Source organism: Schistocerca gregaria, chromosome 2 (genome assembly GCF_023897955.1).
Source record: "Schistocerca gregaria isolate iqSchGreg1 chromosome 2, iqSchGreg1.2, whole genome shotgun sequence".
Classification (NCBI taxonomy): Eukaryota; Metazoa; Arthropoda; class Insecta; order Orthoptera; family Acrididae; genus Schistocerca; species Schistocerca gregaria.
In genome coordinates, this window is record NC_064921.1 from 825,974,086 (window position 1) to 826,001,639 (window position 27,554).

General features: G+C 40.5%; 1 protein-coding gene across 6 annotated transcripts in view; it reads right to left on the bottom strand.

Annotated features, from left to right (window-relative positions):
• LOC126335174 (adhesion G-protein coupled receptor G6-like) overlaps positions 1 to 27,554 on the bottom strand; it is a 166,861-nt gene that overhangs the window by 99,408 nt on the left and 39,899 nt on the right. For 5 of the 6 annotated variants that reach the window (XM_049998157.1, XM_049998160.1, XM_049998161.1 and 2 more), the window contains one exon: positions 13,503 to 13,799. In XM_049998157.1, coding sequence (XP_049854114.1) covers positions 13,503 to 13,799 — 297 coding nt within the window. The remainder of the gene's footprint in view (positions 1 to 13,502; positions 13,800 to 27,554) is intronic. The other variant, XM_049998162.1, reaches the window with a different exon arrangement.

The window sequence follows — 27,554 nt, forward strand, 5'->3', positions numbered from 1 at the left end:
GAAAACACAATTATCAACAAACTTTAAACATTTTATAATTTTTCAATACAGTTGTGTACTAAACAAGTAGCATCCACTTGCTTGATAGGTTCTTGGGAATGACACCGGACAATATCATAGAAACAGCACCTTATTTCTGCGAGACAACTGCCTTCAGGTGCTACTGTTGCATCGCTGAGAAGCTCGCCAATTTATATGTTGGCTTTCAAGAACAGCGCAGGCGCCAGTGGGGGCATAATGTCATCAAAGACCAATCGTGGATGGTGTCGAATACGAGAGCCCTCTTTGGAGAAATGGGTCGCGGTCTGCGGAAGGAGCCATGGTGTAGGAAATGCAGCTGGGAGCGATGGACCCCATTCGCGTGCGTGAGGTGTTGGCATGTGATTTAAGCATCTGCGCTAAGGCTTCCCATCTGCGTTGACTCAGTGCAGTTGCTAATCTGCGACTGATGATTCCTTAATGCCGCCAAGGCTGGCTCTCAGGCTTTGCTCAGGTGAAACCCTTGGTTTCTGTTTATTAAGTCACTGCTTATACATATTTCGACCACTTCTTTGATGATGAAGTCCCAGTATGCAGAAGCATACGAGAGGATCTTGGTTTCTTCATAGTTCATACTGTGTCCCATGTCAAGGCAGTGTTCATAAACTGCAGATTTCTCTGGCTGAGCCAACCTCGTGTGACATTTATGTTCAACGCATCTGTCTTTAACCATACAACACATCTGGCCAATATGACTTCCCACAGTGGCACAGGATTTTATATATACCTGGTCTCCTTAGGCCGAGATTGTCTTTAACAGAGCCCAGCATTGACTGCACTCATGCTGGGGGCTGGAAAACACATTTAATCTGGTATTTCTTGAAAATTCTGCCCATCTTAAAAGACATGCTACCAACATACAGTAGAAAAACTCACCCCCTGGTGTTCTCTGCTTCTTCAGGCTGTTCTTGAGGTTTGGAGTGCGCTGGTCGAAATGCATTCTGGATCTGCTTCTTGGAGTAGCTGTTCTGGGCAAACACAGAGCAGAGATGGCTAAGCTCTGCCGATAAGCTGTCCTGATCTGAGATGGCTCTAACCCTATGCACTAGGGTCCATAATACACCGCTGCACTGTGAAGGATGATGACAGCTAGTAGCTTGTAACTACAAGTCTGTGTGTGTAGGCTTCCAGAACACACTGTGACCCAGGGTGCTGTCTCCTTTTCTACAAAACAAAACATCCAGAAACAGGAGCTCACCATCTTTCTCTACATCCATGGCAAAACAGATGCCACATGAAGTGCATTGTCCTTGAAATCTTTCATAAAAAGATTAGCTACTATGGGAGACAGGGGGCTACCCATAGCAACACCATCAGTCTGCTCAAAATACTGGTCATTAAATAAAAAGTAAGTTGAGGTAAGCACGTGTTTGAAAAGGTGTAAGATGTCCTCTTCCAGCTTAGCTCCTGTGAGTTGTAATGAGTCCATCAGAGGCACTCGTGCGAACAAAGAAACCACATCGAAACTCACTAGTAAGTTGGTAGATTCAAGGTGCAGGTTCTTCAGTTGCTGTATAAAATCTTCTGAGTTTCGAATATGGTGTTCACATTTCCCCACCATGGGACTCAGAAGAGAAGCCAGATGTTAGCTAAGCGGTATGTTGGGGCACCTATATTACTGACGATAGGGCAAAGCGGAACATTTTCCTTATGTATCTTCGGCAGGCCATAAAGTCGTGGTGGAACTGGTGCTCATTCTCTTAAACTCTTCTTCAGATGGTCAGGAAGTTGGCTGGAACTGAGGAGAGCAGATGTCTTCCGTTATACGACATCTGTCAGATCTTTCTGGAGACGACGATATGCTGTATCCTGTAGTAAGTCCATCATCTTGCCAAAATAAGATGTAGCAGGCAGAAGAACAGTGGCGTTACCCTTGTCAGCTGGTAAAATTACTATATCATTGTCTTCTTTTAAAGATCGGAGTGCTCTTCTCTCTTCAATGGTGACATTCTGCTTGGTTGCAGGCATCCTGGTTATTGATGTGCAAGCCTCTCACCTTATTTCTTCAGCAGCATCATTCAGAAATTTTAAAACACCTTGTTCAATGGTACTGATGAACTCCTTGATGGGCAAGATCTTGGGAGTAGGCACAAAATTAAGTCCCTTTTCTAACACTGACATTGCAGTGTCACTCAGTGGTTTATCTGTGACATTAAACACAGTCCATCTGCTAAATTTATCTTCTTGCAATGACCAGTGTGTAAGGCGTTGGAACTTAAAAGTTTGACATGCCATGATTTGCTGCCACACCCAGTCCAAAAGCACCCAAGTAGAGCTGTCCACCCACTTCCAGGAATCAGCTAACAGACACAATGAGATCTTCAGACGAAGTGAGAGCAGGCTTCTGGAGACTTGGTCTAACACTCATCTAGTATAACGGATTTTTTCCCTCACCAGTGCCCTGATTGCTCATTGTTTAATTCCCCTGGCTGCCACAGGATCCACATAATGGGTAAACTTGGCAAAAGTTGGTATAGTTTGCTGGTCCCAACATCTCAGTAACAACAGTCTCTCCCTTTTGTTGCACAGTTTATTGAACTCACGTACGGTGTTAACTATCTCCTCCCCGTAGAGCACATCTATAAAATCTGTGCCACTATGGGAAGTCTTATATTGGCCAGACGTGTCATACAGTTAAAGACAGATGCGTTGAACATAAACGTCACACGAGGATGGGTCAGCCAGAGAAATCTGCGGTTTCCGAACACTGCCTTGACACGGGACATGGTATGAACTACGAAGAAACCAAGAGCCTCTCATATGCTTCCACATACTGGAACTCCATCATCAAAGAGGCGGTCGAAATACGTATAAGCAGTGACTTAATAAATGGTTGCATTTCCCGCACCGCAGTGCGCTTCCGCAGACTGTGACCCATTTTTCCGGCAGAGGGCTGTAGTATTTGATGCCGTCCATGATTTGTCTTCGAAGATTTTATGCCCCTGCATAATTCCCAAGATCCTTTCACACAGATGCAGCACTGGGAAAGCCTCAAACAGCACAAGTAGCATCCACCTAAACTTAGAAATAAAAGTCTGTCACGTGCATAACTATCCCACTGCCCACATCCACAGACAAATTTTCAAGTGAGTCTCCTCCCTACCAATTCCCTTTCTCTACCAATGCTGATTTTACATCCAAATAAGGCAGAAGAGACACCCCCCCCCCCCAATATTTACTAAGTACCATCATTGACTTGAATGGTTCAATAGATTACTCTGATGGGGCTACAATTATCTCTACTTATGAAATGAGGTCATCTCTTCCTGATATGCTCTCCATACTACCCATTGTCACTTTCTATTGCTCTCCTAGCCTTGACATCTTTTCCAGGATACAATTCCCAATTCCTATCTGGAGGTTCCTATCCCTGCAAGCTTTCTTGCTGTAAAACCTACTCATACATACATTTAATGAAACGTTTTTCCAGCCCTACCACTGGAAAAATTATAGCATTAATGGGGAGGTCACATGTGAAACTAATCATAACATTTAACTAATTAATGGAAAATCTCATATAAAGATGTGAAACAATTACTAACAAAGAGATAGAGGGGCTGGCCAGTACTTACCTCAGCTCAGTACAGCCGATAGAAACACAAAAAACAACCGAAAATTTAAGCTTTCGGAATAAATGTTCCTTCATCAGGGAGGAGAGAGGGGAAAGAAAGGGAAGAAGGGAAAGTGGATTTAGTTACTCACAACCCAGGTTATGAAGCAACAGGGAAAGGAAAACAGGGAAGGTAGCAAGGATGGAGGCATGGTTGTCAGAGGGAAGCCAAAGATATTCTACTGCAGGTACTGTGCCAGCTTCAAACCAAAGAGGATGCATACAGAAGTAAAGAGGTGTATAGTATAAAGATGTAGGATGGAAAGATGCATGAATGGCTAAAGAGGAAAGGGAAAGAGGAGAAGACTGAAAAGTAAATGGGAGTGAGGTTGTTTAACGTAGGTTTAGTCCAGGGGGATGGCGGGATGAAAGGATGTGTTGGAGTGCAAGTTCCCATCTCCGCAGTTCAGAGGGACGGGTGTTGGGTGGGAGAAGCCAAATGGCACATACAGTGTAGCACGTTCCTAGGTCCCTAGAATTATGCTGGAGGGCATGCTCCGCTACTGGGTATTGGACATCTCCTAGGCGGACAGTTCGTCTGTGTCCGTTCATGCGCTCAGCCAGTTTAGTTGTTGTCATACCGATGTAAAAGGCTGTGCAGTGCAGGCATGTCAGCTGATAAATGACATGTGTAGTCTCACACATGGCCCTGCCTTGAATTGTGTATGTTTTCCTAGTAGCGGGGCTGGAGCAGGTGGTTGTGGGGGGATGCATGGGGCAGGTTTTGCAGCGGGGTCGGTTACAGGGGTAGGAACCGCTGGGTAGAGAAGGTAGTCTGGGAATATTGCAGGGTTTAACAAGGATGTTACGGAGGTTAGGGGGACAACGAAAGGCAACTCTGCGTGGTGTGGGGAAATTTTGTCAAGGGATGATCTCATTTCAGGGGTTGACTTGAGAAAGTCATATCCCTGGCGGAGTAATTTATTGATGTATTCGAGGCCAGGATAATATTGGGTGACAAGGGGGATGCTTCTGTGTGGTCTGAGGGTAGGAATATTGTTGTTGGACGGGGAGGAATGTATTGCTCGGGAGATCTGTTTGTGGACAAGGTCTGCAGGATAGTTGCGGGAGAGGAAAGCACTGGTCAGGTTATTGGTGAAATTGTTGAGGGATTCATCACTGGAGCAGATACGTTTGCCACGAATACCTAGGCTGTAGGGAAGGGAGCGTTTGATGTGGAATGGATGGCAGCTATCAAAGTGAAGGTACTGTTGTTTGTTGGTGGGTTTGATATGGACAGAGGTGTGGATGTGAGCTTCAACAAGATGAAGGTCAACATCGAGGAAGGTGGCTTTGGTTTTGGAGAAGGACCAGGTGAAATTCAGATTCGAAAAGGAGTTGAGGTTATGGAGAAAATTAAGGAGTGTTTCTTCACCATGAGTCCAGACCACAAAGATGTCATCTATAAACCTATACCAGGCCAGGGGAAGCAGCTGTTGGGTCTTCAGGAAAGCCTCCTCCATGCGGCCCATGAAGAGGTTGGCATAGGATGGAGCCATCCTGGTTCCCATGGCAGTTCCCCTGATTTGTTTGTAGGTCTGGCCTTCAAAAGTGAAGTAATTATGGGTGAGGATGAAGTTGGTAAGAGTGATAAGGAATGAGGTTTTTGGAAGATCTTCGGGTGGGCGTTGGGAGAGGTAGCGCTCAAGGGCAGAGAGACCATGGGTGTGTGGGATGTTTGTGTAAAGGGATGTAGCATCTATGGTGACAAGAAAGGTTTCAGGTGGGAGAGGAGTGGGAATGGATTTGAGGTGTTCTAGGAAGTGGTTTGTGTCCTTGATGTAGGATGGGAGTCTGCAGGTGATAGGTTGGAGGTGTTGGTCTACCAGAGCTGAGATACGTTCTGTTGGGGCTTTGAAGCCTGCTACAATGGGACGGCCAGGATGGTTCTCTTTGTGGATTTTGGGTAATAGGTAGAAGGTAGGGGTACGTGGCTCAGGTGGAGTGAGTAAGTCTATGGAAGCCATTGTGAGGCCTTGTGAGGGACCTTGGATTTTTAGGATTTTCTGCAGCTCAGTCTGAATGGAGGGAATGGGATCCTGGGTAACAGCTTTGTAGGTTGAGGTGTCGGAGAGTTGACGCAGTCCTTCTGCCACATACTCCACACGGTCAAGTACCACAGTTGTGGAGCCTTTATCCGCCGGAAGGATTACAATAGAGCGGTCTGTTTTCAGCTGCTTAATGGCACGGGATTCAGCTGGGGTGATGTTGGGGGTTGTCGGAATGTTCTTCAAGAAGGACTGGGAGGCAACACTGGATGTGGGGAATTCCTGAAACGTCTGCAAGGGATGGTTTTGGGGGAGGGGAGGAGGATCCCTTTGAGAAGGCGGTCGGAACTGTTCTAAACAAGGTTCAACACTGGGTCTAGTATTTGGGGGCTGTGTTTGGGAGGTGAAGTGATATTTCCAGTTGAGGTTGCGGGTGAAAGAGAGGAGATCTTTAACCAGGGCAGTGTGGTTGAATTTAGGTGTGGGGCTAAAGGTTAAGTTTTTGATAGAACAGATGTCTCTTGAGGAGAGAGGGATCTGGATGAGAGGTTTAGAACTGAATTGGAGTTGGTGATATGTGGCATTTGACTGTGGTTATGGTTGAGATTTGGTTTGTGTGGGGTATGTGCTGGGATGGGGAGATTGAGTAGGGTGGCTAGGCTAGGTTTGTTGGCTATGAGTGGGGTTTGTTGACGGTTCTGTTGTGGTTGGTGTTTGTGAGGGATAGGGAGAGGGACCCCACTTCTTAGGTGTTGCACTAGCACTGTGGATAGTTTTTTCAGGTGGTGTGTGGCATGGGACTCAAGTTTGCGGCTGGCTTCTAGGATGATGTTCCTGAGTGTGTTCTCCAAGCAAGGGTTTGAGAGGTGGAGGACTTTGAAGAGAGATAGGAGCTGTTGGGAGTGGTGGTTACATGAAGTAGTGTAGAGGTTCAGGACAAGTTGGGTAAGGGCTAAGGATTGAAGGTTCTGGAAGTCCAGGAGAGATTGGTGGAAGGAGGAATTGCACCCAGAGATGGGAACTTTTAAGGTAAGTCCTTTAGGGGTAATTCCAAAGGTTAAGCAGGAACGGAGGAAAAGTATGTGGGATTGCAGTTTGGCTACGGTAAATGCATGTTTCCGGAATGAATGTAAATAGTGTGGTATAGGATTAGGGTACATAGTGGGTAACTGGTGGGTAGGGAAATTAAATAACTAAAGTTAGAATAGTAATCATAAGAAGGAATAAAACACGGAAGGAAGGGCGAGGAAGAAAGAAATTGTGTTGGTAACGTTAAATACCAAAGAAAGACCACCGAATAAGAAAAATACGGAAAAAGTTGACCAGACCAAGCAAGTATGTCCAGATCAGGGGAAAAAGAACACACGCTTCTCAAAAACAGAGATAGCGAGTAGCGAAAAAAAGATCGCGCGTGACGCAAAAAAGATAGCGCGTGCCGCAAAAAAGATCGTGCGTGCGCAAAAAAGATCGCGTGTGCCGCAAAACGGTTCGCGGGTGGCGCAGAAATGTTCCAAAAAATGTTTCCTGTGGCAGAGAAAGATAGGCAATGGCACAAAAATATCACCAGCAACACGAAATCGACGGAATTGGATGATACTGATAGGTGTGGAAGAGATTGTTGGCAGTGATTGTTGGCTGGAAAACAGCGAATAACGAACGTTAAAACTATGGAATGTTAAATAATGGAATGTTAAATAATTAAATAGAAAAAGGGAAGTGGACTATAAACCGAACATGACAATATATATATATATATATATATATATATATATATATATATATATATATATATATATATATATATATATATATATATATATATATATATATTCGTCACCAACTGTGCTAGTTTCATTTGCCTCCTATTGTCTTGTTCGGTTTATAGTCCACGTCTCTTTTTCTATTTATTTATTTAACATTCCATTATTTAACATTCCATAGCTTTAACGTTCGTTATTAGCTTTTTTCCAGCCAACAATCACTGCCAACAATCTCTTCCACACCTATCAGTATCATCCAGTTCCGTCGATTTCGTGTTGCTGGTGATATTTCTGTGCCATTGCCTATCTTTCTCTGCCACAGGAAACATTTTTTGGAACATTTCTGCGCCACCCGCGAACCTTTTTGCGGCACACGCGATCTTTTTTGCGCACGCACGATCTTTTTTGCGGCACGCGCGATCTTTTTTGCGTCACGCGCTATCTTTTTTGCGTCACGCGCGATCTTTTTTTTGCTACTCGCTATCTCTGTTTTTGAGCAGTGTGTGTTCTTTTTCCCCTGATCTGGACATACTTGCTTGGTCTGGTCAACTTTTTCCGTATTTTTCTTATTCGGTGGTCTTTCTTTGGTATTTAACGTTACCAACACAATTTCTTTCTTTCTCGCCCTTCCTTCCGTGTTTTATTCCTTCTTATGATTACTATTCTAACTTTAGTTATTTAATTTCCCTACCCACCAGTTACCCACTATGTACCCTAATCCTATACCACACTATTTACATTCATTCCGGAAACATGCGTTTACCGTAGCCAAACTGCAATCCCACATACTTTTCCTCCGTTCCTGCTTAACCTTTGGAATTACCCCTAAAGGACTTACCTTAAAAGTTCCCATCTCTGGGTGCAATTCCTCCTTCCACCAATCTCTCCTGGACTTCCAGAACCTTCAATCCTTAGCCCTTACCCAACTTGTCCTGAACCTCTACACTACTTCATGTAACCACCACTCCCAACAGCTCCTATCTCTCTTCAAAGTCCTCCACCTCTCAAACCCTTGCTTGGAGAACACACTCAGGAACATCATCCTAGAAGCCAGCTGCAAACTTGAGTCCCATGCCACACACCACCTGAAAAAACTATCCACAGTGCTAGTGCAACACCTAAGAAGTGGGGTCCCTCTCCCTATCCCTCACAAACACCAACCACAACAGAACCGTCAACAAACCCCACTCATAGCCAACAAACCTAGCCTAGAAACCCTACTCTATCTCCCCATCCCAGCACATACCCCACACAAACCAAATCTCAACTATAACCACAGTCAAATGCCACATATCACCAACTCCAATTCAGTTCTAAACCTCTCATCCAGATCCCTCTCTCCTCAAGAGACATCTGTTCTATCAAAAGGCTTAACCTTTAGCCCCACACCTAAATTCAACCACACTGCCCTGGTTAAAGATCTCCTCTCTTTCACCCGCAACCTCAACTGGAAATATCACTTCACCTCCCAAACACAGCCCCCAAATACTAGACCCAATGTTGAACCTTGTTTAGAACAGTTCCGACCGCCTTCTCAAAGGGATCCTCCTCCCCTCCCCCAAAACCATCCCTTGCAGACGTTTCAGGAATTCCCCACATCCAGTGTTGCCTCCCAGTCCTTCTTGAAGAACATTCCGACAACCCCCAACATCACCCCAGCTGAATCCCGTGCCATTAAGCAGCTGAAAACAGACCGCTCTATTGTAATCCTTCTGGCGGATAAAGGCTCCACAACTGTGGTACTTGACCGTGTGGAGTATGTGGCAGAAGGACTGCGTCAACTCTCCGACACCTCAACCTACAAAGCTGTTACCCAGGATCCCATTCCCTCCATTCAGACTGAGCTGCAGAAAATCCTAAAAGTCCAAGGTCCCTCACAAGGCCTCACAATGGCTTCCATAGACTTACTCACTCCACCTGAGCCACGTACCCCTACCTTCTACCTATTACCCAAAATCCACAAAGAGAACCATCCTGGCCGTCCCATTGTAGCAGGCTTCAAAGCCCCAACAGAACGTATCTCAGCTCTGGTAGACCAACACCTCCAACCTATCACCTGCAGACTCCCATCCTACATCAAGGACACAAACCACTTCCTAGAACGCCTCAAATCCATTCCCACTCCTCTCCCACCTGAAACCTTTCTTGTCACCATAGATGCTACATCCCTTTACTCAAACATCCCACACACCCATGGTCTCTCTGCCCTTGAGCACTACCTCTCCCAACGCCCACCCGAAGATCTTCCAAAAACCTCGTTCCTTATCACAATTACCAACTTCATCCTCACCCATAATTACTTCACTTTTGAAGGCCAGACCTACAAACAAATCAGGGGAACTGCCATGGGAACCAGGATGGCTCCATCCTATGCCAACCTCTTCATGGGCCGCATGGAGGAGGCTTTCCTGAAGACCCAACAGCTGCTTCCCCTGGCCTGGTATAGGTTTATAGATGACATCTTTGTGGTCTGGACTCATGGTGAAGAAACACTCCTTAATTTTCTCCATAACCTCAACTCCTTTTCGAATCTGAATTTCACCTGGTCCTTCTCCAAAACCAAAGCCACCTTCCTCGATGTTGACCTTCATCTTGTTGAAGCTCACATCCACACCTCTGTCCATATCAAACCCACCAACAAACAACAGTACCTTCACTTTGATAGCTGCCATCCATTCCACATCAAACGCTCCCTTCCCTACAGCCTAGGTATTCGTGGCAAACGTATCTGCTCCAGTGACGAATCCCTCAACAATTACACAAATAACCTGACCAGTGCTTTCCTCTCCCGCAACTATCCTGCAGACCTTGTCCACAAACAGATCTCCCGAGCAATACATTCCTCCCCGTCCAACAACAATATTCCTACCCTCAGACCACACAGAAGCATCCCCCTTGTCACCCAATATTATCCTGGCCTCGAATACATCAATAAATTACTACGCCAGGGATATGACTTTCTCAAGTCAACCCCTGAAATGAGATCATCCCTTGACAAAATTCTCCCCACACCACGCAGAGTTGCCTTTCGTTGTCCCCCTAACCTCCGTAACATCCTTGTTAAACCCTGCAATATTCCCAGACTACCTTCTCTACACAGCGGTTCCTACCCCTGTAACCGACCCCGCTGCAAAACCTGCCCCATGCATCCCCCCACAACCACCTACTCCAGCCCCGCTACTAGGAAAACATACACAATTCAAGGCAGGGCCATGTGTGAGACTACACACGTCATTTATCAGCTGACATGCCTGCACTGCACAGCCTTTTACATCGGTATGACAACAACTAAACTGGTTGAGCGCATGAACGGACACAGACGAACTGTCCGCCAAGGAGATGTCCAATACCCAGTAGCGGAGCATGCCCTCCAGCATAATTCTAGTCTTCTCCCACCCAACACCAGTCCCTCTGAACTTCGGAGATGGGAACTTGCACTCCAGCACATCCTTTCATCCCGCCATCCCCCTGGACTAAACCTACGTTAAACAACCTCACTCCCATTTACTTTTCAGTCTTCTCCTCTTTCCCTTTCCTCTTTAGCCATTCATGTATCTTTCCATCCTACATCTTTATACTATACACCTCTTTACTTCTGTATGCATCCTCTTTGGTTTGAAGCTGGCACAGTACCTGCAGTAGAATATCTTTGGCTTCCCTCTGACAACCATGCCTCCATCCTTGCTACCTTCCCTGTTTTCCTTTCCCTGTTGCTTCATAACCTGGGTTGTGAGTAACTAAATCCACTTTCCCTTCTTCCCTTTCTTTCCCCTCTCTCCTCCCTGATGAAGGAACATTTATTCCGAAAGCTAGGCGCTTAAATTTTCGGTTGTTTTTTGTGTTTCTATCGGCTGTACTGAGCTGAGGTAAGTACTGGCCAGCCCCTCTATCTCTTTGTTAGTAATTTAATCATAACATTTAACTGCTGATATGTAATTAAAAAGAAAAACATTAAAACCATTGTGGAAAGTACTAAGAAACAGGAATAATGTAACATGTATTTATCTTTTTTATGTTGTAATTTGCTTCTGGGTGCATGCATGTGCTTTCTTTTTTTTATGTATCTTTTATATGTATACCTATGTAGGCATAAAATTGTTCATTGATGAGTCACTAATGTTTCAATCAAATGATTGTATATCACATATCATGTGACAATAAAAGTTCTATTCTATTCTATCCTCGAGTTGCTTTCTGTACACAAACAACAACAGCCAAAATTGTGGGGCACATGTTATGGATTATTGGAGAAGGTGTGATGGTTTGCCTTCTTTATTTCTTTAATTGTTGTCCTCAGTGTTGACGTACTGCATTGCTTTACTGGCTGAAAAATGTGGGGTGGAAATCAAACATGGTCTACTTTAAATGATATAGCTGACAGGTGCACATTTACATGTCACAGTTGTTTACTTTCACTGTTCACAACCCCCATATACACATTCAATATGGCCAGTGCACTATTGTTTAACTTTCGATAAGCCTCATACTGCTACAATAGTTTACTGCTGAACATCAATGAGCAGGAAAAACCTAAGCAGAAAGTTCACAGTTCTTGAAGAATAGAAAGGTATGTATGGAGTAGACACTGTCATTGTTTTACCACATGGACTAATTGTGTAACACTTATTTCACAGTTAAGTTGAAGCATTGTTGTTGTTCTAACCAACACAGTTTTCTCATCTGAATCTTGGCCATGGACTGACTGTCAAGGGACCAAGAATTGGGCTCTTATATATCCTCATAATAATAGCTACTGTAACTACACATTGTTTGAAGTTAAATTTACAGAAATTACAATTAAAACTTAACTCATTCAATTAACTGAATAATTGAAACATTGGTTCTTTTTAAAAGTTTCTTCTTTCATTTTTTTAAGTCATGAAATTAAAATATATAGTTATGCAAACAACGCTTTTGACAAAATTGAAAATTACTTGGAAATTAATCAAGGGCTGACTTTGCTGACATATTTTCGAATATAGCCAAATCGATCCTTTAATAATACTATTAGTTGTTGCTCCAAATGTTTATGCTTAGTACCAGAGTTTATATTTGTTTATATGTCAACAACAGAATTTAAGTTACGAAACAATAACTAATTTCTCCCTATAACAAAAGATACTAACTAGAAATAGTCAAAATTAATTAGAAAAACCAATTACATACATAAAACTAAACACAAAATTAGATCTGGTGTTATATTCTTCTTTCTCTTTTATGAAAATGCATATTGTATTCACATATGTTAATGGTAATTAGTTAAAAGTGAAAAAAAGGGAGGCAGATTGCAAAACAAGATGGGAAGTAAAAATATCCCAGCTTGCTTTGTCACAGAGGCCTCAGCACCACATTCTTCTTTGTCTCTTCCTGTTTTAGAATCTAAACAACATCTACTATATTGTGACATACTGGTATTTGTTGTCTAATAAAGCGACTAATGCTATAAGTGAGAATATCAATAAGAGTGATATAATTACTGATATTGCACTTTCTCTAAATGGAATATCCTGAAAACAAAATATCTGATATAATAAGAGAAGTCAGCAAATCACACCAAAGATACTTGGCAAATGCACATTGTTGCAACAGATGGTGTGATAATCTCTGCAAAAACAATATTTTCAAAGAATGTCTGTAAAAAACATTAAGACTGCTGGAAAGCTCTTTAATCAAGTACTGGAAGTTGTGTTAATACAGGTATGCTAAATAAATCAAATCCTTAGAGAAACAACTTGATTTCTTGAAACTGACAATGACAGTAACAACACCAACTATGAGCAGATAGATCTAATCTAATTGAGTGTGAATATGTATGCTCAAGATCTAAACAATAAAGATAATATAATTTAGATAAAGAGAATAGCTTTTGTTACAAAAGTGTTAGTTGTCTGCAAAATTTTGGTGCATTTGTAAAGACAACATTTATATGTTATGAGTACAAGTTTTTGTGTGTTATCTTAACAAGTGCACCAGAATTTTGTTGTTTTAATAATAATAACTTTTCCTATGCCCCACCTATAACATAATCAACTATCTCTCTTACAATTTATTCATATTCTAGTATGAAAAAATGGAATCTGTACCTATTTGGTGATCTAGACTTACTTTTTGACAACTGTATTGGATAATATAGGCTTTATGTGTTTGTTGGTCCATGCTTGACATATCAGGTAGCCTTCACCTGTGGTGGTTACACTCATCTGAATCTTTGTGACATTGAATTCCAACACTGTTACACTAAGACATTCAAGTTTAACTGCACTGCTTAGGTGCCATGGTCGAAATCCAAGTAACCAACACTTAGGATTACCCAGACTTTTTTCAGGTAAGTTATGTTCTCCACACACATATTCTCCTAATAATGTCTCTGGAAACAGCAGTACAAGTTCACGTCCATCAGACCTGGATTATTTAATAGATAAGTTTGTTATATTAGTAACCACACTGGAGATGAAAATTGGTATGTTGCATGGAATTTTGAGGAAAGCATCTATGGACAATGCAAAAAGAGTAGAATTAAAAATATAACAACGGAAAATCCAGAATGGGATAATGACAGTATTATGAAAAGGACAGATTACTACTTACCATATACCATAGCAGAGATATTGAGTTGCCTGTGAGAGTTTGTGTGTGTGTGTGTGTGTGTGTGTGTGTGTGTGTGTGTGTGTGTGTGTGTGTGTGTGTAGTGTAATTTGTAAGAAGGCCTTTCCGCCGAAAGATTATTTGTTCGACAGTCTTTTTTGTTGTACCTATTTGTGACTCAATATCTCACCTATATATCAGTCTATCCTTTTCATAATATTAGAATTAAAAAAAAATTAATTAAACTATATCAGTGAATATAAGGCAGCTACCTACTACCATAGATACACTCTCAGACTTCCCAGTTTTATTTTGTTAACTGTATTTTTATGGACATTCTTCTAGATCATAGTACTTATCCAGATACAAATTTGTAGAGGAAAATGGGATCATGTCAATTTGGTAGGTTTAGCCATGGCAGCATGTCTCTGGGTATCAATATCGGCGAGCCTTGTCACGAGTGGGCTGTGGGGCTTGTTATCTGTGTCTAAGGAGGAAGTGGAGTAATGTTGCAGATGATAACAGTGAATTTAAACTGCAAAAAGCAATGTCCTATAAAAACTACAGAGCAAAGACAGTTTAATGAAGGAACTATAAGTGTTTTTATTTATCTTCTAAGGATTGAGAACTGGTCAGAGTTCTATGAAGAAAAAAAAATGTAATAACAAATTTCATTCCTTTCATAAAACATTTCTTCACTATCTCAATACTACACTTCCATTAAAGTCAAGGGGAATCGTAAGCAAATGCACAAAATTCATGGGTAACAAAAGGGATAAAAATCTCTAGCCAGAAAAAGTGCTACCTAAAGAACTTCATCTAACACCATGAGGTGGATGATAATTTTAGATGATACCATCTACAAAAAAGTAATTCAACATGCAGAAAAATTAATTAATGATAAATTAATAACAGAATCTAGAAATAAAATAAAATGTATTTGGAAAGTTGTGAAAAATGAAACTAGCGACAAGCACAATGCTACAAACGAAACTTTGAAACTGAATCTATGTGATGAGTTGACATAAGAGCCAGAAAAAATGATAAATGCTTTTAATGTGAACTCAGCACCCATCACATGTGGAAACCACAAAAGCATCACTGTTTCTCCACAATGCTTCAAACACTAAACTGCTCACACTTATAAAAAGACTAAAAGACTCCAGTGACAGTGACAACATACCAAATTTTACTATACAGAATTGCGGGTAGTACACTGCAGAACTATTAACTGTTATAATTACTGCACCCTTTTCCCTGCCTTCCTAAAGGATGGTAAAGTAACCCTACTTCACAGAAAATGATCAGAAAATGATGTAACTAATTGCAGGCCACTAGCACAACTCAGAACCTTTTCAAAAAAATTTATTAACAGATTTTTCCTAATACCAGAACATGAGCATGGATTTATAAAGCTAAAACATCAACCACAGCAGTGTATGAATATCTCAATACAACCTTAAAATCATTAGATAATAAAGAAATTACTTCTGGTATTGTTTTTAGATTTCTCTAAAGCTTTTGATGACCACACTATAAAAAAATTGTTCAAATCGCTCTGAGCACTATGGGACTTCTTAGAACTACTTAAACCTAACTAACCTAAGGACATCACACACATCCATGCCCGAGGCAGGATTAGAATATGCGACTGTAGCAGTCCTGTGGTTCCAGAATGCAGTCCCTAGAACCTCACGGCCACTGCGGCCGGCTGACCACACTATACTCCTTAGAAAATTATCTGATAAATGTGTGAGAGATACTGCAAGGCAGTCATACCTATCAAACACAGTGCAAAAAGTTGAAGTGAAATTTGAAAAAATGAATACTAATGCTCATCAGTGTTTTGTGCACTAATCTGAGAAAATGCCTGTTAGATATGGTGTACCACAAGGCTCAATCCTGGGAGCCATAGTGTTTCTGTTATATACTGATGATATAAACATGAAGCTATCTTCAGAGCATACTACACTTTTTGCAGATGACACATGCATTCTGATAGCAGGCAAGGACAAAGATGACCATGATCAAAAGATTAAACAACTTACAACATCACTGAATGATTCAATAAGAAAAATCTATCAAAAAAGTGCAAAAAACAACATACATAAGATTCAGTTCTCATATCAGAAATGAAAAATCTGTGAATTGCTCCTAAGCTACGAAGAGCTCTCCAGCAAGCTCTGTTAAGTTTCTTGGTACATAGCTTGAAGAAAACCTTAAATAGAACACATGTCAGTTATATCTCTAATAAGCTGTCAACTGTGTGTTATATTCTACAGTTACTCAGCAAATCAGTCACAAAATTCGTCCTTCACAAGTATATTATCCTTTCTTTCACTCCATACTACAGTATGGGATCATCTACTAGGGAATTCACCCTGCAGAAGCGATATCTTTAAAATGCAAGATAGGGCAATACATATAATATGCAACCTGAGATATAATGAATCATGCAGGCAATGTATCAAGAAACTAGGCATTATGGTGCTGCTAACTGTCTACATTTATAGTATTATATCATTTGTTAAAACCTATCTATTAAGCAAAGACAGCCAATTAACATAAAATGAACACATTTATAATTACATGTTTCAGTCCAGAACAACTTATTTCCAAAAAAGTATCCCACATGTTGGGATACAGATGTATAATAACCTACAATCTAAAATTAAAAAAGGCAGATATAGCAAGAATTTTCACATATAAATTTAAAAAAATCTTTGGGAGCCACACTTTAACATGATTAATGATTTTTTTGGAAAAAGGTAATAAATGTTAACAAATTTCTTAATAACTGATCGCTTAGGCCTAATTTTAGTGCATCTTTCATTCATATATGAAGTAATGTACAGTGTAATGTATATTACCTTCGTGTAATATTGAACAAACTTTCATGAAACAATTAAAATTGTAACAATATAATTGTAAAAATTACTTGTAAAAATATAGGCTGACTTGTTCAATACGTCATGTGAAATAAGGAAAATTATTAAATCTTTGAAAAATAAATGTTCTGTTGGAGTAGATGACATCTCTAACAAGTTATTAAAACAATGTGGAGCAATTTCAGCTGATGTTTTGAGTCACATATGTAATACATGCCTGACTCAGAGTATATTTCCAGACAGGTTAAAATATGCCATTGTCAGGCCTCTCTACAAAAAGGGGGAAACCACAGATGTCAATAATTACCAGCCAGTATCCTTGCTTACAGCATTTTCAAAAACCTTTGAGAAAGTAATGTACTCAAGAGTGGTTAGCCATTTCAACGGTAATGGGATACTTAGTAAATCACAGTTCGGATTTCAGAGGTGCTGTTCCACTGAGACACCAATATACAATTTCACTGTCCACATAATAGAGTCTTCAAATAGTGAAATGTTACCAGTAGGAATATTCTGTGACTTATCCCAAGCATTTGATTGTGTGAACCATGACATTATGTTAGAGAAATTACAATTCTATGGTATAAATGGAACAGTATATGAGTGGTTTAAGTCATATCTACAGAACAGGAAACAAAAAGGTCTCTTTATGTGCTTCAAGTGATTCAAAGGAGTTTGCCACTTCATCTAACTGGGGTGAAATTACATTAGGTGTTCCACAAGGTTTGATCATGAGTCCCCTCCTGTTCTTAATATATGTAAATTATCTCCTTTCTTATGTGAAACATGATGCTGAACTGACACTGTTTGCTGATGATACAAGCATAATTATTAATCCAATAAAATAAAGTTCAATATAAAATGATACAAATAAGATCTTTGGAAAAGTTATTAATTGGTTTTCTGCAAATGGGCTTGCTCTGAATTTTGAAAAAAAAAAAAAAAACACAGTACATTGAATTTTCTGCTGCAAAAAGTATAATTCCTTCAGTAAACATAACACAACAAAAGAAGTTAGTAGCCAGGGTAGATAATACTAAGTTTTTGGGTGTACATATAGATGAGAATCTTAATTGGAAAATTCATATTTTGGTTCTCCTAAATTGACTAGGTTCAGCAACTTTTGCAATCGGAATAACTGCAAATTTGGAGGATGTAGAAATTAGTAAGCTAAATACTTTGTATACTTCCACTCTCTGATGTCATACAGAATAATATTCTGGGCCAACTCAACACTTGGGTAAAAGGCATTCACTGCTCAAAAGAAAGTAGTTAGAATAGTCGCACATCTTGTAGGCATCTGTTTAGAAGGTTAGGAATTCTTACAACTGCTTCACAGTACATTTACTCAGTAATGAAATTTTTTCTCAACATGGACCAGTTTAAAATCAACAGTGACATTCATGATTACAATACCAGAAAAAAGACAGACCTACACTATTCTTTACTTAACCTATCTTTGGCACAGAAAGGGGTATATGCTGCTATAAAACTTTTTGATAAATTACTAGATGAAATAAAATGTCTGACAGACAGCAGTAATAGTTTCAAAATCAAACTGAAATCATACCTCCTTGACAACTCCATCTATACCATAGATGAATTCTTTGTATTTGTATTATCTGGCGATATAATATATGCATTTTGTGCCATTTAAGGGAATGGGATAGATAATAGAAATATTTAGGTATAACACTATAATATTAAAAGAAAAAAGAAACAAAAAAAAAAAAACCTATTTCCTATCCGCATTTCTTGTGTATTTGACACATTCCACATCATAACAGTTTTTCCGTGTTACTGACAAATGGAACACGTAACTAACTAACCATATGTAAAATTGTACAATATTATGATTACTTGGCTCAATAACATACAATACTCAAGATTTTCTTGTTAATAAGTGGATACTGTCTATTTTCTAGTATCGTGATTGTGATAGATATTATTGTGTTAAAAAAGGGCTTATTTTTCCCTGTGAAACACGTCAGTGAGATTATATGTTGTGCTGTGGGGGTGAGGATTTCAATTTCCTTAAGAAGACTTCTGCATGTGATTCGATTCATGATTGTTATGGATCTTTCCTGTGCATACAGCACTTTTCCAGCCAGTGGCTGATTTCCCCCAAATATATTTCATACACCATAATAGCATGAAAATACCCATAATAAGCTGATTTAATAGTTTCTTTATTTCTATAAGAGTAAAGAAAGTGTAAAGTATGAGTTACAGTTCACAGTATTTTGCATAGATCCAGGATGTGGTTTGACCAGTTTAGTTTGCTATCAATATGTAAGCCCAGGCATTTTGAAGCATCCATCCTTGATATCTCCTTGCCACTGAGTTTTTCTCCTATTTCTTCATCTTTAGAGGTTGTGTGAAACTGAATAAAGTTTGTTTTACTGTAATTAACAAAAATACCATTTATGTTAAACCAGTTCACAATATCCCTAAAAACCTTATTAACTGTCACCTCTAGTTTATCTAATGAATTATCAATTAGTGCTGTAACGTCATCAGCAAAGACAGTGAAACTACAATTTTTAGTACAAAGAGGTAGATCATTAACAAAAGTAATAAAAAGAATTGAGTCCTGAGGCACTCCACATATGATGGTAACCCATTCAGATGATGCTGAGACACCTCAACTATCCATTAAAACTTTCTGCTTTTTGTCAGAAAGGTACAAAACAGCCACTTCCCTGCTGCACCATTAATAACTGGTTTTGTGTAAAACTATTTGGTGACTGACACAGTCAAACACTTTCTTGTGGAACATAGAAACACATAACAGAAAATAGTATTTACAATAGCGTTTGAGCTCTTGCTCTTATTCTACTAAAATCTCTCTCTCTCTCTCTCTCTCTCTCTCTCTCTCTCTCTCTCTCTCACACACACACACACACACACACACACACACACACACACACACACACAATCACATAGACACCCAAACATAAACTTCGTGAGTTTGATTTATTTATTTATTGATCCATGTCTACAGCTGCACAATGTGATAGAGAGATTTGGATTTTTATGTTAATAGCTGTGTACTGTGTGATTTTGAGTGATGAGTGGTCTTTTTGTGTGTAAGTTTTGCTTTAAACACATTATATTTTCAAGTACATATATATACAAGGAAGAGGCAGGATCATCCTTTCTTGAAACAATGGCCTACATGATTTGCTGTTATCTGCCCCTCCCATTATTCTTATTTTTTTAAAATTTTGAATGTTTTGATGGCATCTCCAGAATTTCACCAGAAACTATCACACTTTGGAGCTGTGTTGGAACTTCTTGCAATATTGTGTAGGTACCATTTTCTAGCACAAGATTTCCTTATACACTAGTAATCCACTTGTTGCTTTTAGTGGTTTGAGCTGTTTTGGCTATCAGTGGAAAAGCAAATTCAAAATAATATTTAAATATATTCACGAATGTCTGAAACTTATCAGAAATATTTTCTCTACTATACACTAGCTCCCATGATTCTTGTTGGAGATGATTCTGGACTGTTTGTACTGCAGCATTACTGAAAGTTCTGCCCGTATAATTAGAGGATGGAATGGTGTTTACACAAAAGCTTATACCCAGTGCATGATGGTCTGCCAGTCCAGCTTTAATTACAACTAATTTATATTGACTGGTTAGTGATTATTAATTAATGAAAGCAGTTGTCTAGGCTGATGGAGATGGGGAGGGATAGAGAAGGAACCATGTAGCAAGGAGAGGGTAGCCTGATAACAGTGAGGCAGGTGTTTTGAGAGAGGACTCACTGAGTGCACAAGTTGGCAGAGCTTCAGAGAGTAGAGCGTATAAGAGATATAGAGGGACTAAAGGAGTGGAAGGTGGAGTTGAAGAGGGAGACTGAGAGGGTACAGAGGAAGGAAGAGGAGTGAAAAGCTGGGTGCGATGGATGGAGAGAGGGAGGGAGGGAGAGAGGTAGGGAGGAAAAGGGAGAGAGAATTCCCATATTGTGGATGGGGGGGGGGGGGGGGAGGAAAAGTGGTCAGAGAAGCCAATACTCAATCTGTTGTGGAACAATGAGAGAAGACGTTTGGTAATGTGAGGCAGGTCGCAGAGATTTAGGTCAGTGGGGAATGCAAGAGCACAAGATACACTGGAGAGACAATTCCCATCTTTATAGTTTAGAGAAACTTGTGCTGGAAGGGAGTATCCAAATGGTTCACATAGTGAAGCAACTGTTGAATTCATCTGTGTACTGGTCTGCAGGATGTTTGGCAATTGGATGATAAAGTTTGCAGATCGCTGCAGGACGATGGTGGCCATCCACACAAGCAGACATTAGGTTACTTGTCATACACACATAGAATTTATCCATAGCTGATACATAATGTGGCTGATTTCAAACGTAGCACTGTCTTTTATTTGTTAGGAAATGCCTGCACAACCACTAGGGAATGACCCATGGGGTGCAAGATTGGGAGCAGGATTTGAATAAGGATGTAGAAGGATATTCAGTAGGCTGGGTGGATGGTGAAACTCTATTTTGAGTGATGTGGGCAGGATTATATTAAGACATTCTTCATCTCATGGCACAATGACAGGTTGCTGAGGCCCTGCTGAAGGATTTGGTTGAGCTTTTTATGGTTAGAGTGAAACTGAGTAATCAAAGTACTGCTTTTTGGTAACTGGTTCACAGGTTTGCTGGTCCCAGAGGAGGAGATGGCATGGGAGATCTGCTTATGGATAAGGTGGGTAGGATATTGCCTGTGAATAAAGGCTCTGTTAAGGCCATTGGTATATTTTGGGAACTCCAGCTTTCTGCTGCAGATGCAGTATCCATGGGTGGTGAGACAGTAAGGAAGACTTTTTGACACGGAACAGGTGACAGCTGTCAAAGTGGAGGTATTGTTAGTGGTTGAAAGTATTTATGGAACCATCTGAGAGGTGAAGAGTTGGCATCTAGGAGGGTGGCTTACTGAAGTGTATCTTGTGAAGCAGATTTTGGAGTAGGTATTGATGTTGTGGAGGGACAAGCAAAGGTTGTCCATGGCATCAATGCAAATCAAGCAGTTCTCATATGTGAATCTGAAACAAACCAGGGGTTAGGTGTTGACTAGATAGGAAGGACTCCTTCAGATGCCCCCTAACAAACTTGCATAGGCCATGCAAGTAACCATGGAAGTACCATAGATTTGTTTATTGATCTGACCTTTGAAATTGAAATGACTGTGCATCAGGTTGGCTGTGAGGATTATGAAACAGGTGGTATGTTTGATATCAGGAAAGGTTTGTGTACAAGGACATTGCACCTACAGTTACCAACAAGGAGCCTGGTGGTAATGGGACAGGAACTATTGAGAGGCAGCAAAGGCAACTAGCAATGTCTTGAATGTGGAATGACAGGCTACACGCAACAGTTTGGATGTGTTGGTCAGCTTCTCAGCTCAATGAGCCATCATCTTACATGTTGACCTTCATTCCTCATATGGAACCATAAATACTTCTGTTCATATCAAGCTGACCAACCACTAACAGTACCTCACTTTGATGACAATTGTCAGCTGTTTCACACCAAAAAGTATCTTCCTTACAGCCTCACCACCCATCTGCAGTGGAAAGCAGAAATTGTCAATCGATAACCTTCCCACAGCCTTTATTGATAGACAATATGCTATCCATTTCATCCATAAGAAGACATCAATGCCACTTCCTTCTCTGTCAGCATTAAGTCTGTGAACCAGCCTCTGATCAGCACTCTTCTGATGATTCAGTATCACCCTCAATTTGTGAAGCTAAACCATATCCTTCCCCACAGCTTTGACTACCTCTTGTCATGCCCTGAGATGAAGGATATCCTACCCAAAATCCAACCCAAGTCACCCAAAGGAGTTTTCCACTGCCCACACACCCTACAGAATATCACTGTCCAATGCTATTCCAATTGTGGTCCCAATCCAGCACCCCAAGGGTCATTCCTTTGTGAATAGCCTAGGTGCAAGACTTGTCCTATACACCCACTTACCACCTTCCATAGCAGTCCAGTCACTAGTCTCTCCTGACCAATAAAAGGTACGGCCATGTGTTAAAGTGGCCATTACTGCACAGCGTTCTACATGGACATGACAAGTAAGCAACTGCCTACTCAGATGAATTGCCATCACCATACTGTGGTACATTGCAAACTTGACCTACCCAGTTGCTGGACGTGTTGCTTTCCAAAACACAAATGACTTCAACAGCTGCTTTATTACACAGACCATTTGGATACCCCCTTCCACAACAAGTTTTTCTGAACTACACTGATGGGCATTGTCTCTATCTAGCATACTGTGCACTCTAACAATCCTCCTGGAATAAATGTCTGCTAACCTGTTACCCAGTGCCTCACCTTACCCTTTCCTTTTTGCCAAAGCACTTCTTCCCTGTCCAGATAATACACTGCTTTCTCCCACCACCCTACACATGTCAGACATTCTCTTTCCCTTTCCTTGTCTGCTCTATCCTCTGAACTCCTTTTGTCTTTTTGTGGAGTCGCTGAGTTACCACTCAAAAGACTTAGCTCACTCTATCCCACTATGTCCTACTTGCCTCATGCATCCCTCGTTACACCAATTCTTCCCCCATCCACCTCTATCAGTCCAGGCAACTGCTTTCAATAATCAATAATCAATAATCAGTCTCACCACAGGAGTGCACATTTGGGTGAATGTGTATATGAATGTGCATACTTTTGCTAGAAAAAGAGTGAGAGCTTGAAAGCTAGTGTCAATACTGTTTTCTGGAACATGTTTCTGTGCTTCACACATCAGTCCATTACAGGTGGTTGCTTTTCCCTTTTTTCTTTACGTATTGTTCCATTTGGGAATTTCCATTTTCATTAATCAAATGCTTTTGGTAGGTCAGAAAATATTCCAACCATCTTAATTTTGTTGATGATTTTCAATACATTGGTAGCAAATGCAAATACACATCTTATGCTGATAATCATTTCTGAAATCCAGACTGATTTTTGCTAATGATATTATGGTCACTAAGGTGCTTAACAATCCTGGTATGCAGTAGTTTCACTAAAACCTTAGGAAAACTTATGAGTAGTGAGATTGGCTGATACTAAGCAGTATCTGTCTTATCTCACTTCTTATACACTGGTTTTAGAACTGCATACTTAGGTCTTTCAGGGACTTTTGTTATCTCAATAAAAAGATTTTAATGTGTTTCCAAAATCCATAAATTCACAATAATTAATATTTTGTCTTTTCAGACACCATGTACAAGATGTGACAACAAATATTTTAACTCTGATCTTCTGTCACAGTGAGGCAGTTAACTATTCAAAAATAAATTTCTCAAGGATTAGTAGTTATTGTTAAATGATGAAAGAGAGAATTTTGTACCTTGTTCTGTAATTATTTCTGAGCACTGCAGATATTAGCTTCCAACATGCTCTCAGTAAACTCTAAGGTGATTGTGGCTGATACTTCATGTTGTTGTTGTGGTCTTCAGCCCTGAGACTGGTTTGATACAGCTCTCCATGCTACTGTATCCTGTGCAAGCTTCTTCATCTCCCAGAACCCACTGCAACCCACATCCTTCTGAATCTGCTTAGTGTAGTCATCTCTTGGTCTCCCTCTACGATTTTTACCCTCTACGCTGCCCTCCAATACTAAATTGGTGATCCCTTGATGCCTCAGAACATGTCCTACCAACCGATCCCTTCTTCTGGTCAAGTTGTGCCACAAACTTCTTTTCACCCCAATCCCATTCAATACTTCCTCATTAGTTATGTGATCTACCCATCTAATCTTCAGCATTCTTCTGTAGCACCACATTTTGAAAGCTTCTGTTCTCTTCTTGTCCAAACTATTTATCGTCCATGTTTCACTTCCATACATGGCTACACTCCATACAAATACTTTCAGAAATGACTTCCTGACACTTAAATCTATACTCGATGTTAAGAAATTTCTCTTCTTCAGAAATGCTTTCCTTGCCATTGCCAGTCTACATTTTATATCCTCTCTACTTTGACCATCATCAGTTATTTTACTACCCAAATAGCAAAACTCCTTTACTACTTTAAGTGTATCATCTCCTAATCTAATTCCCTCAGCATCATCCGACATTTGCTGTCTCTGAGAGAATTACGATGTCATCGGCGAACCTCAAAGTTTTTATTTCTTCTCCATGGATTTTAATACCTACTCCAAATTTTTCTTTTGTTTCCTTTACTGCTTGCTCAATATACAGATTGAATAACATCGGGGAGAGACTACAACCTTGTCTCACTCCCTTCCCAACCACTGCTTCCCTTTCATGTCCCTCGACTCTTATAACTGCCATCTGATTTCTGTACAAATTGAAAATAGCCTTTCACTCCCTGTATTTTACCCCTGCCACCTTTAGAATTTGAAAGAGAGTATTCCAGTCAACATTGTCAAAAGCTTTCTCTAAATCTACAAATGCTAGAAATGTAGGTTTGCCCTTCCTTAATGTAGCTTCTAAGATAAGTCGTAGGGTCAGTATTGCCTCACGTGTTCCAACATTTCTATGGAATCCAAACTGATCTTCCCCAAGGTCAGCTTCTACTAGTTTTTCCATTCGTCTGTTAAGAATTCGTGTTAGTATTTTGCAGCTGTGACTTATTAAACTGATAGTTCAGTAATTTTCACATCTGTCAACACCAAAGGATTGGAATTATTATATTCTTCTTGAAGTCTGAGGGTATTTCGCCTGTCTCATACATCTTGCTCACAAGATGGTAGAGTTTTGTCAGGATTGGCTCTCCCAAGGCCGTCAGTAGTTCCAATGGAATGTTGTCTACTCCCAGGGCCTTGTTTCAACTCAGGTCTTTCAGTGTTCTGTCATACTCTACACGCAGTATCGTATCTCCCATTTCGTCTTCATCTACATCCTCTTCCATTTCCATAATATTGTACTCAAGTACATCGCCCTTGTATAGACCCTCTATATACTCCTTCCACCTTTCTGCTTTCCCTTCTTTGCTTAGAACTGGGTTTCCATCTGAGCTCTTGATGTTCATACAAGTGTTTCTCTAATCTCCAAAGGTCTCTTTAATTTTCCTGTAGGCAGTATCTATCTTACCCCTAGAGAGATAAGCCTCTACATCTTTACATTTGTCCTCTAGCCATCCCTGCTTAGCCATTTTGCACTTCCTGTCGATCTCATTTTTGAGACGTCTGTATTCCTTTTTGCCTGCTTCATTTACTGAATTTTTATATTTTCTCCTTTCATCAATTAAATTTGATATTTCTTCTGTTACCCAAGGATTTCTACTAGCCCTCATCTTTTTACCTACTTGATCCTCTGTGCCTTCACTACTTCATCCCTCAAAGCTACCCATTCTTCTTCTATTGTACTTCTTTCCCCCATTCGTGTCAGTTGCTCCCTTATGCTCTCCCTGAAACTCTGTACAACCTCTGGTTCTTTTAGTTTATCCATGTCCCATCTCCTTAAATTCCCACCTTTTTGCAGTTTCTTCAGTTTTAATCTACAGGTCATAACCAATAGATTGTGGTCAGAGTCCACATCTGCCCCTGGAAATGTCTTGCAGTTTAAAACCTGGTTCCTAAATCTCGGTCTTACCATTATATAATCTATCTGATACCTTTTAGTATATCCAGGCTTCTTCCATGTATACAGCCTTCTTTTATGATTCTTGAACCAAGTGTTAGCTATGATTAAGTTGTGCTCTGTGCAAAATTCTACCAGGCGGCTTCCTCTTTCATTTCTTTGCTCCAGTCCATATTCACCTACTACGTTTCCTTCTTTCCCTTTTCCTACTACCGAATTCCAGTCACCCATTACTATTAAATTTTTGTCTCCCTTCACTATCTGAATAATTTCTTTTATTTGATCATACATTTCTTCAATTTCTTCATCATCTGCAGAGCTAGTTGGCATATAAACTTGTACTACTGTAGTAGGTGTGGGCTTCGTATCTATCTTGGCCACAATATTGTGTTCACTATGCTGTTTGTGGTAGCTTCCCGCATTCCTATTTTCCTATTCATTATTAAACCTACTCCTGCATTATCCCTATTTGATTTTGTGTTTATAACCCTGTAGTCACCTGACCAGAAGTCTTGTTCCTCCTGCCACTGAACTTCACTAATTCCCACTATATCTAACTTTAACCTATCCATTTCCCTTTTTAAATTTTCTTACCTACCTGCCCTATTAAGGGATCTGACATTCCACGCTCCGATCCGTAGAACACCAGTTTTCTTTCTCCTGATGATGACATCCTCTTGAGTAGTCCCCGCCCGGAGATCCAAATGGGGGACTATTTTACCTCCGGAATATTTTACCCAAGAGGACGCCATCATCATTTAATCATACAGTAAAGCTGCATGCCCTCGGGAAAAATTACAGCCATAGTTTCCCCTTGCTTTCAGCCGTTCGCAGTATTAGCACAGCAAGGCTGTTTTGGTTATTGTTACAAGGCCAGATCAGTCAGTCATCCAGACTGTTGCCCCTGCAACTACTGAAAAGGCTGCTGCCCCTCTTCAGGAACCACACGTTTGTCTGGCCTCTCAACAGATACCCCTCCGTCGTGGTTGCACCTATGGTACGGCTATCTGTACCGCTGAGGCACGCAAGCCTCCCCACCAACGGCAAAGTCCATGGTTCATACTTCATATGTTGCAGTAATATTTCATTAAACTACGCTTTCATAAAATAGTAGCTAAATGCATAA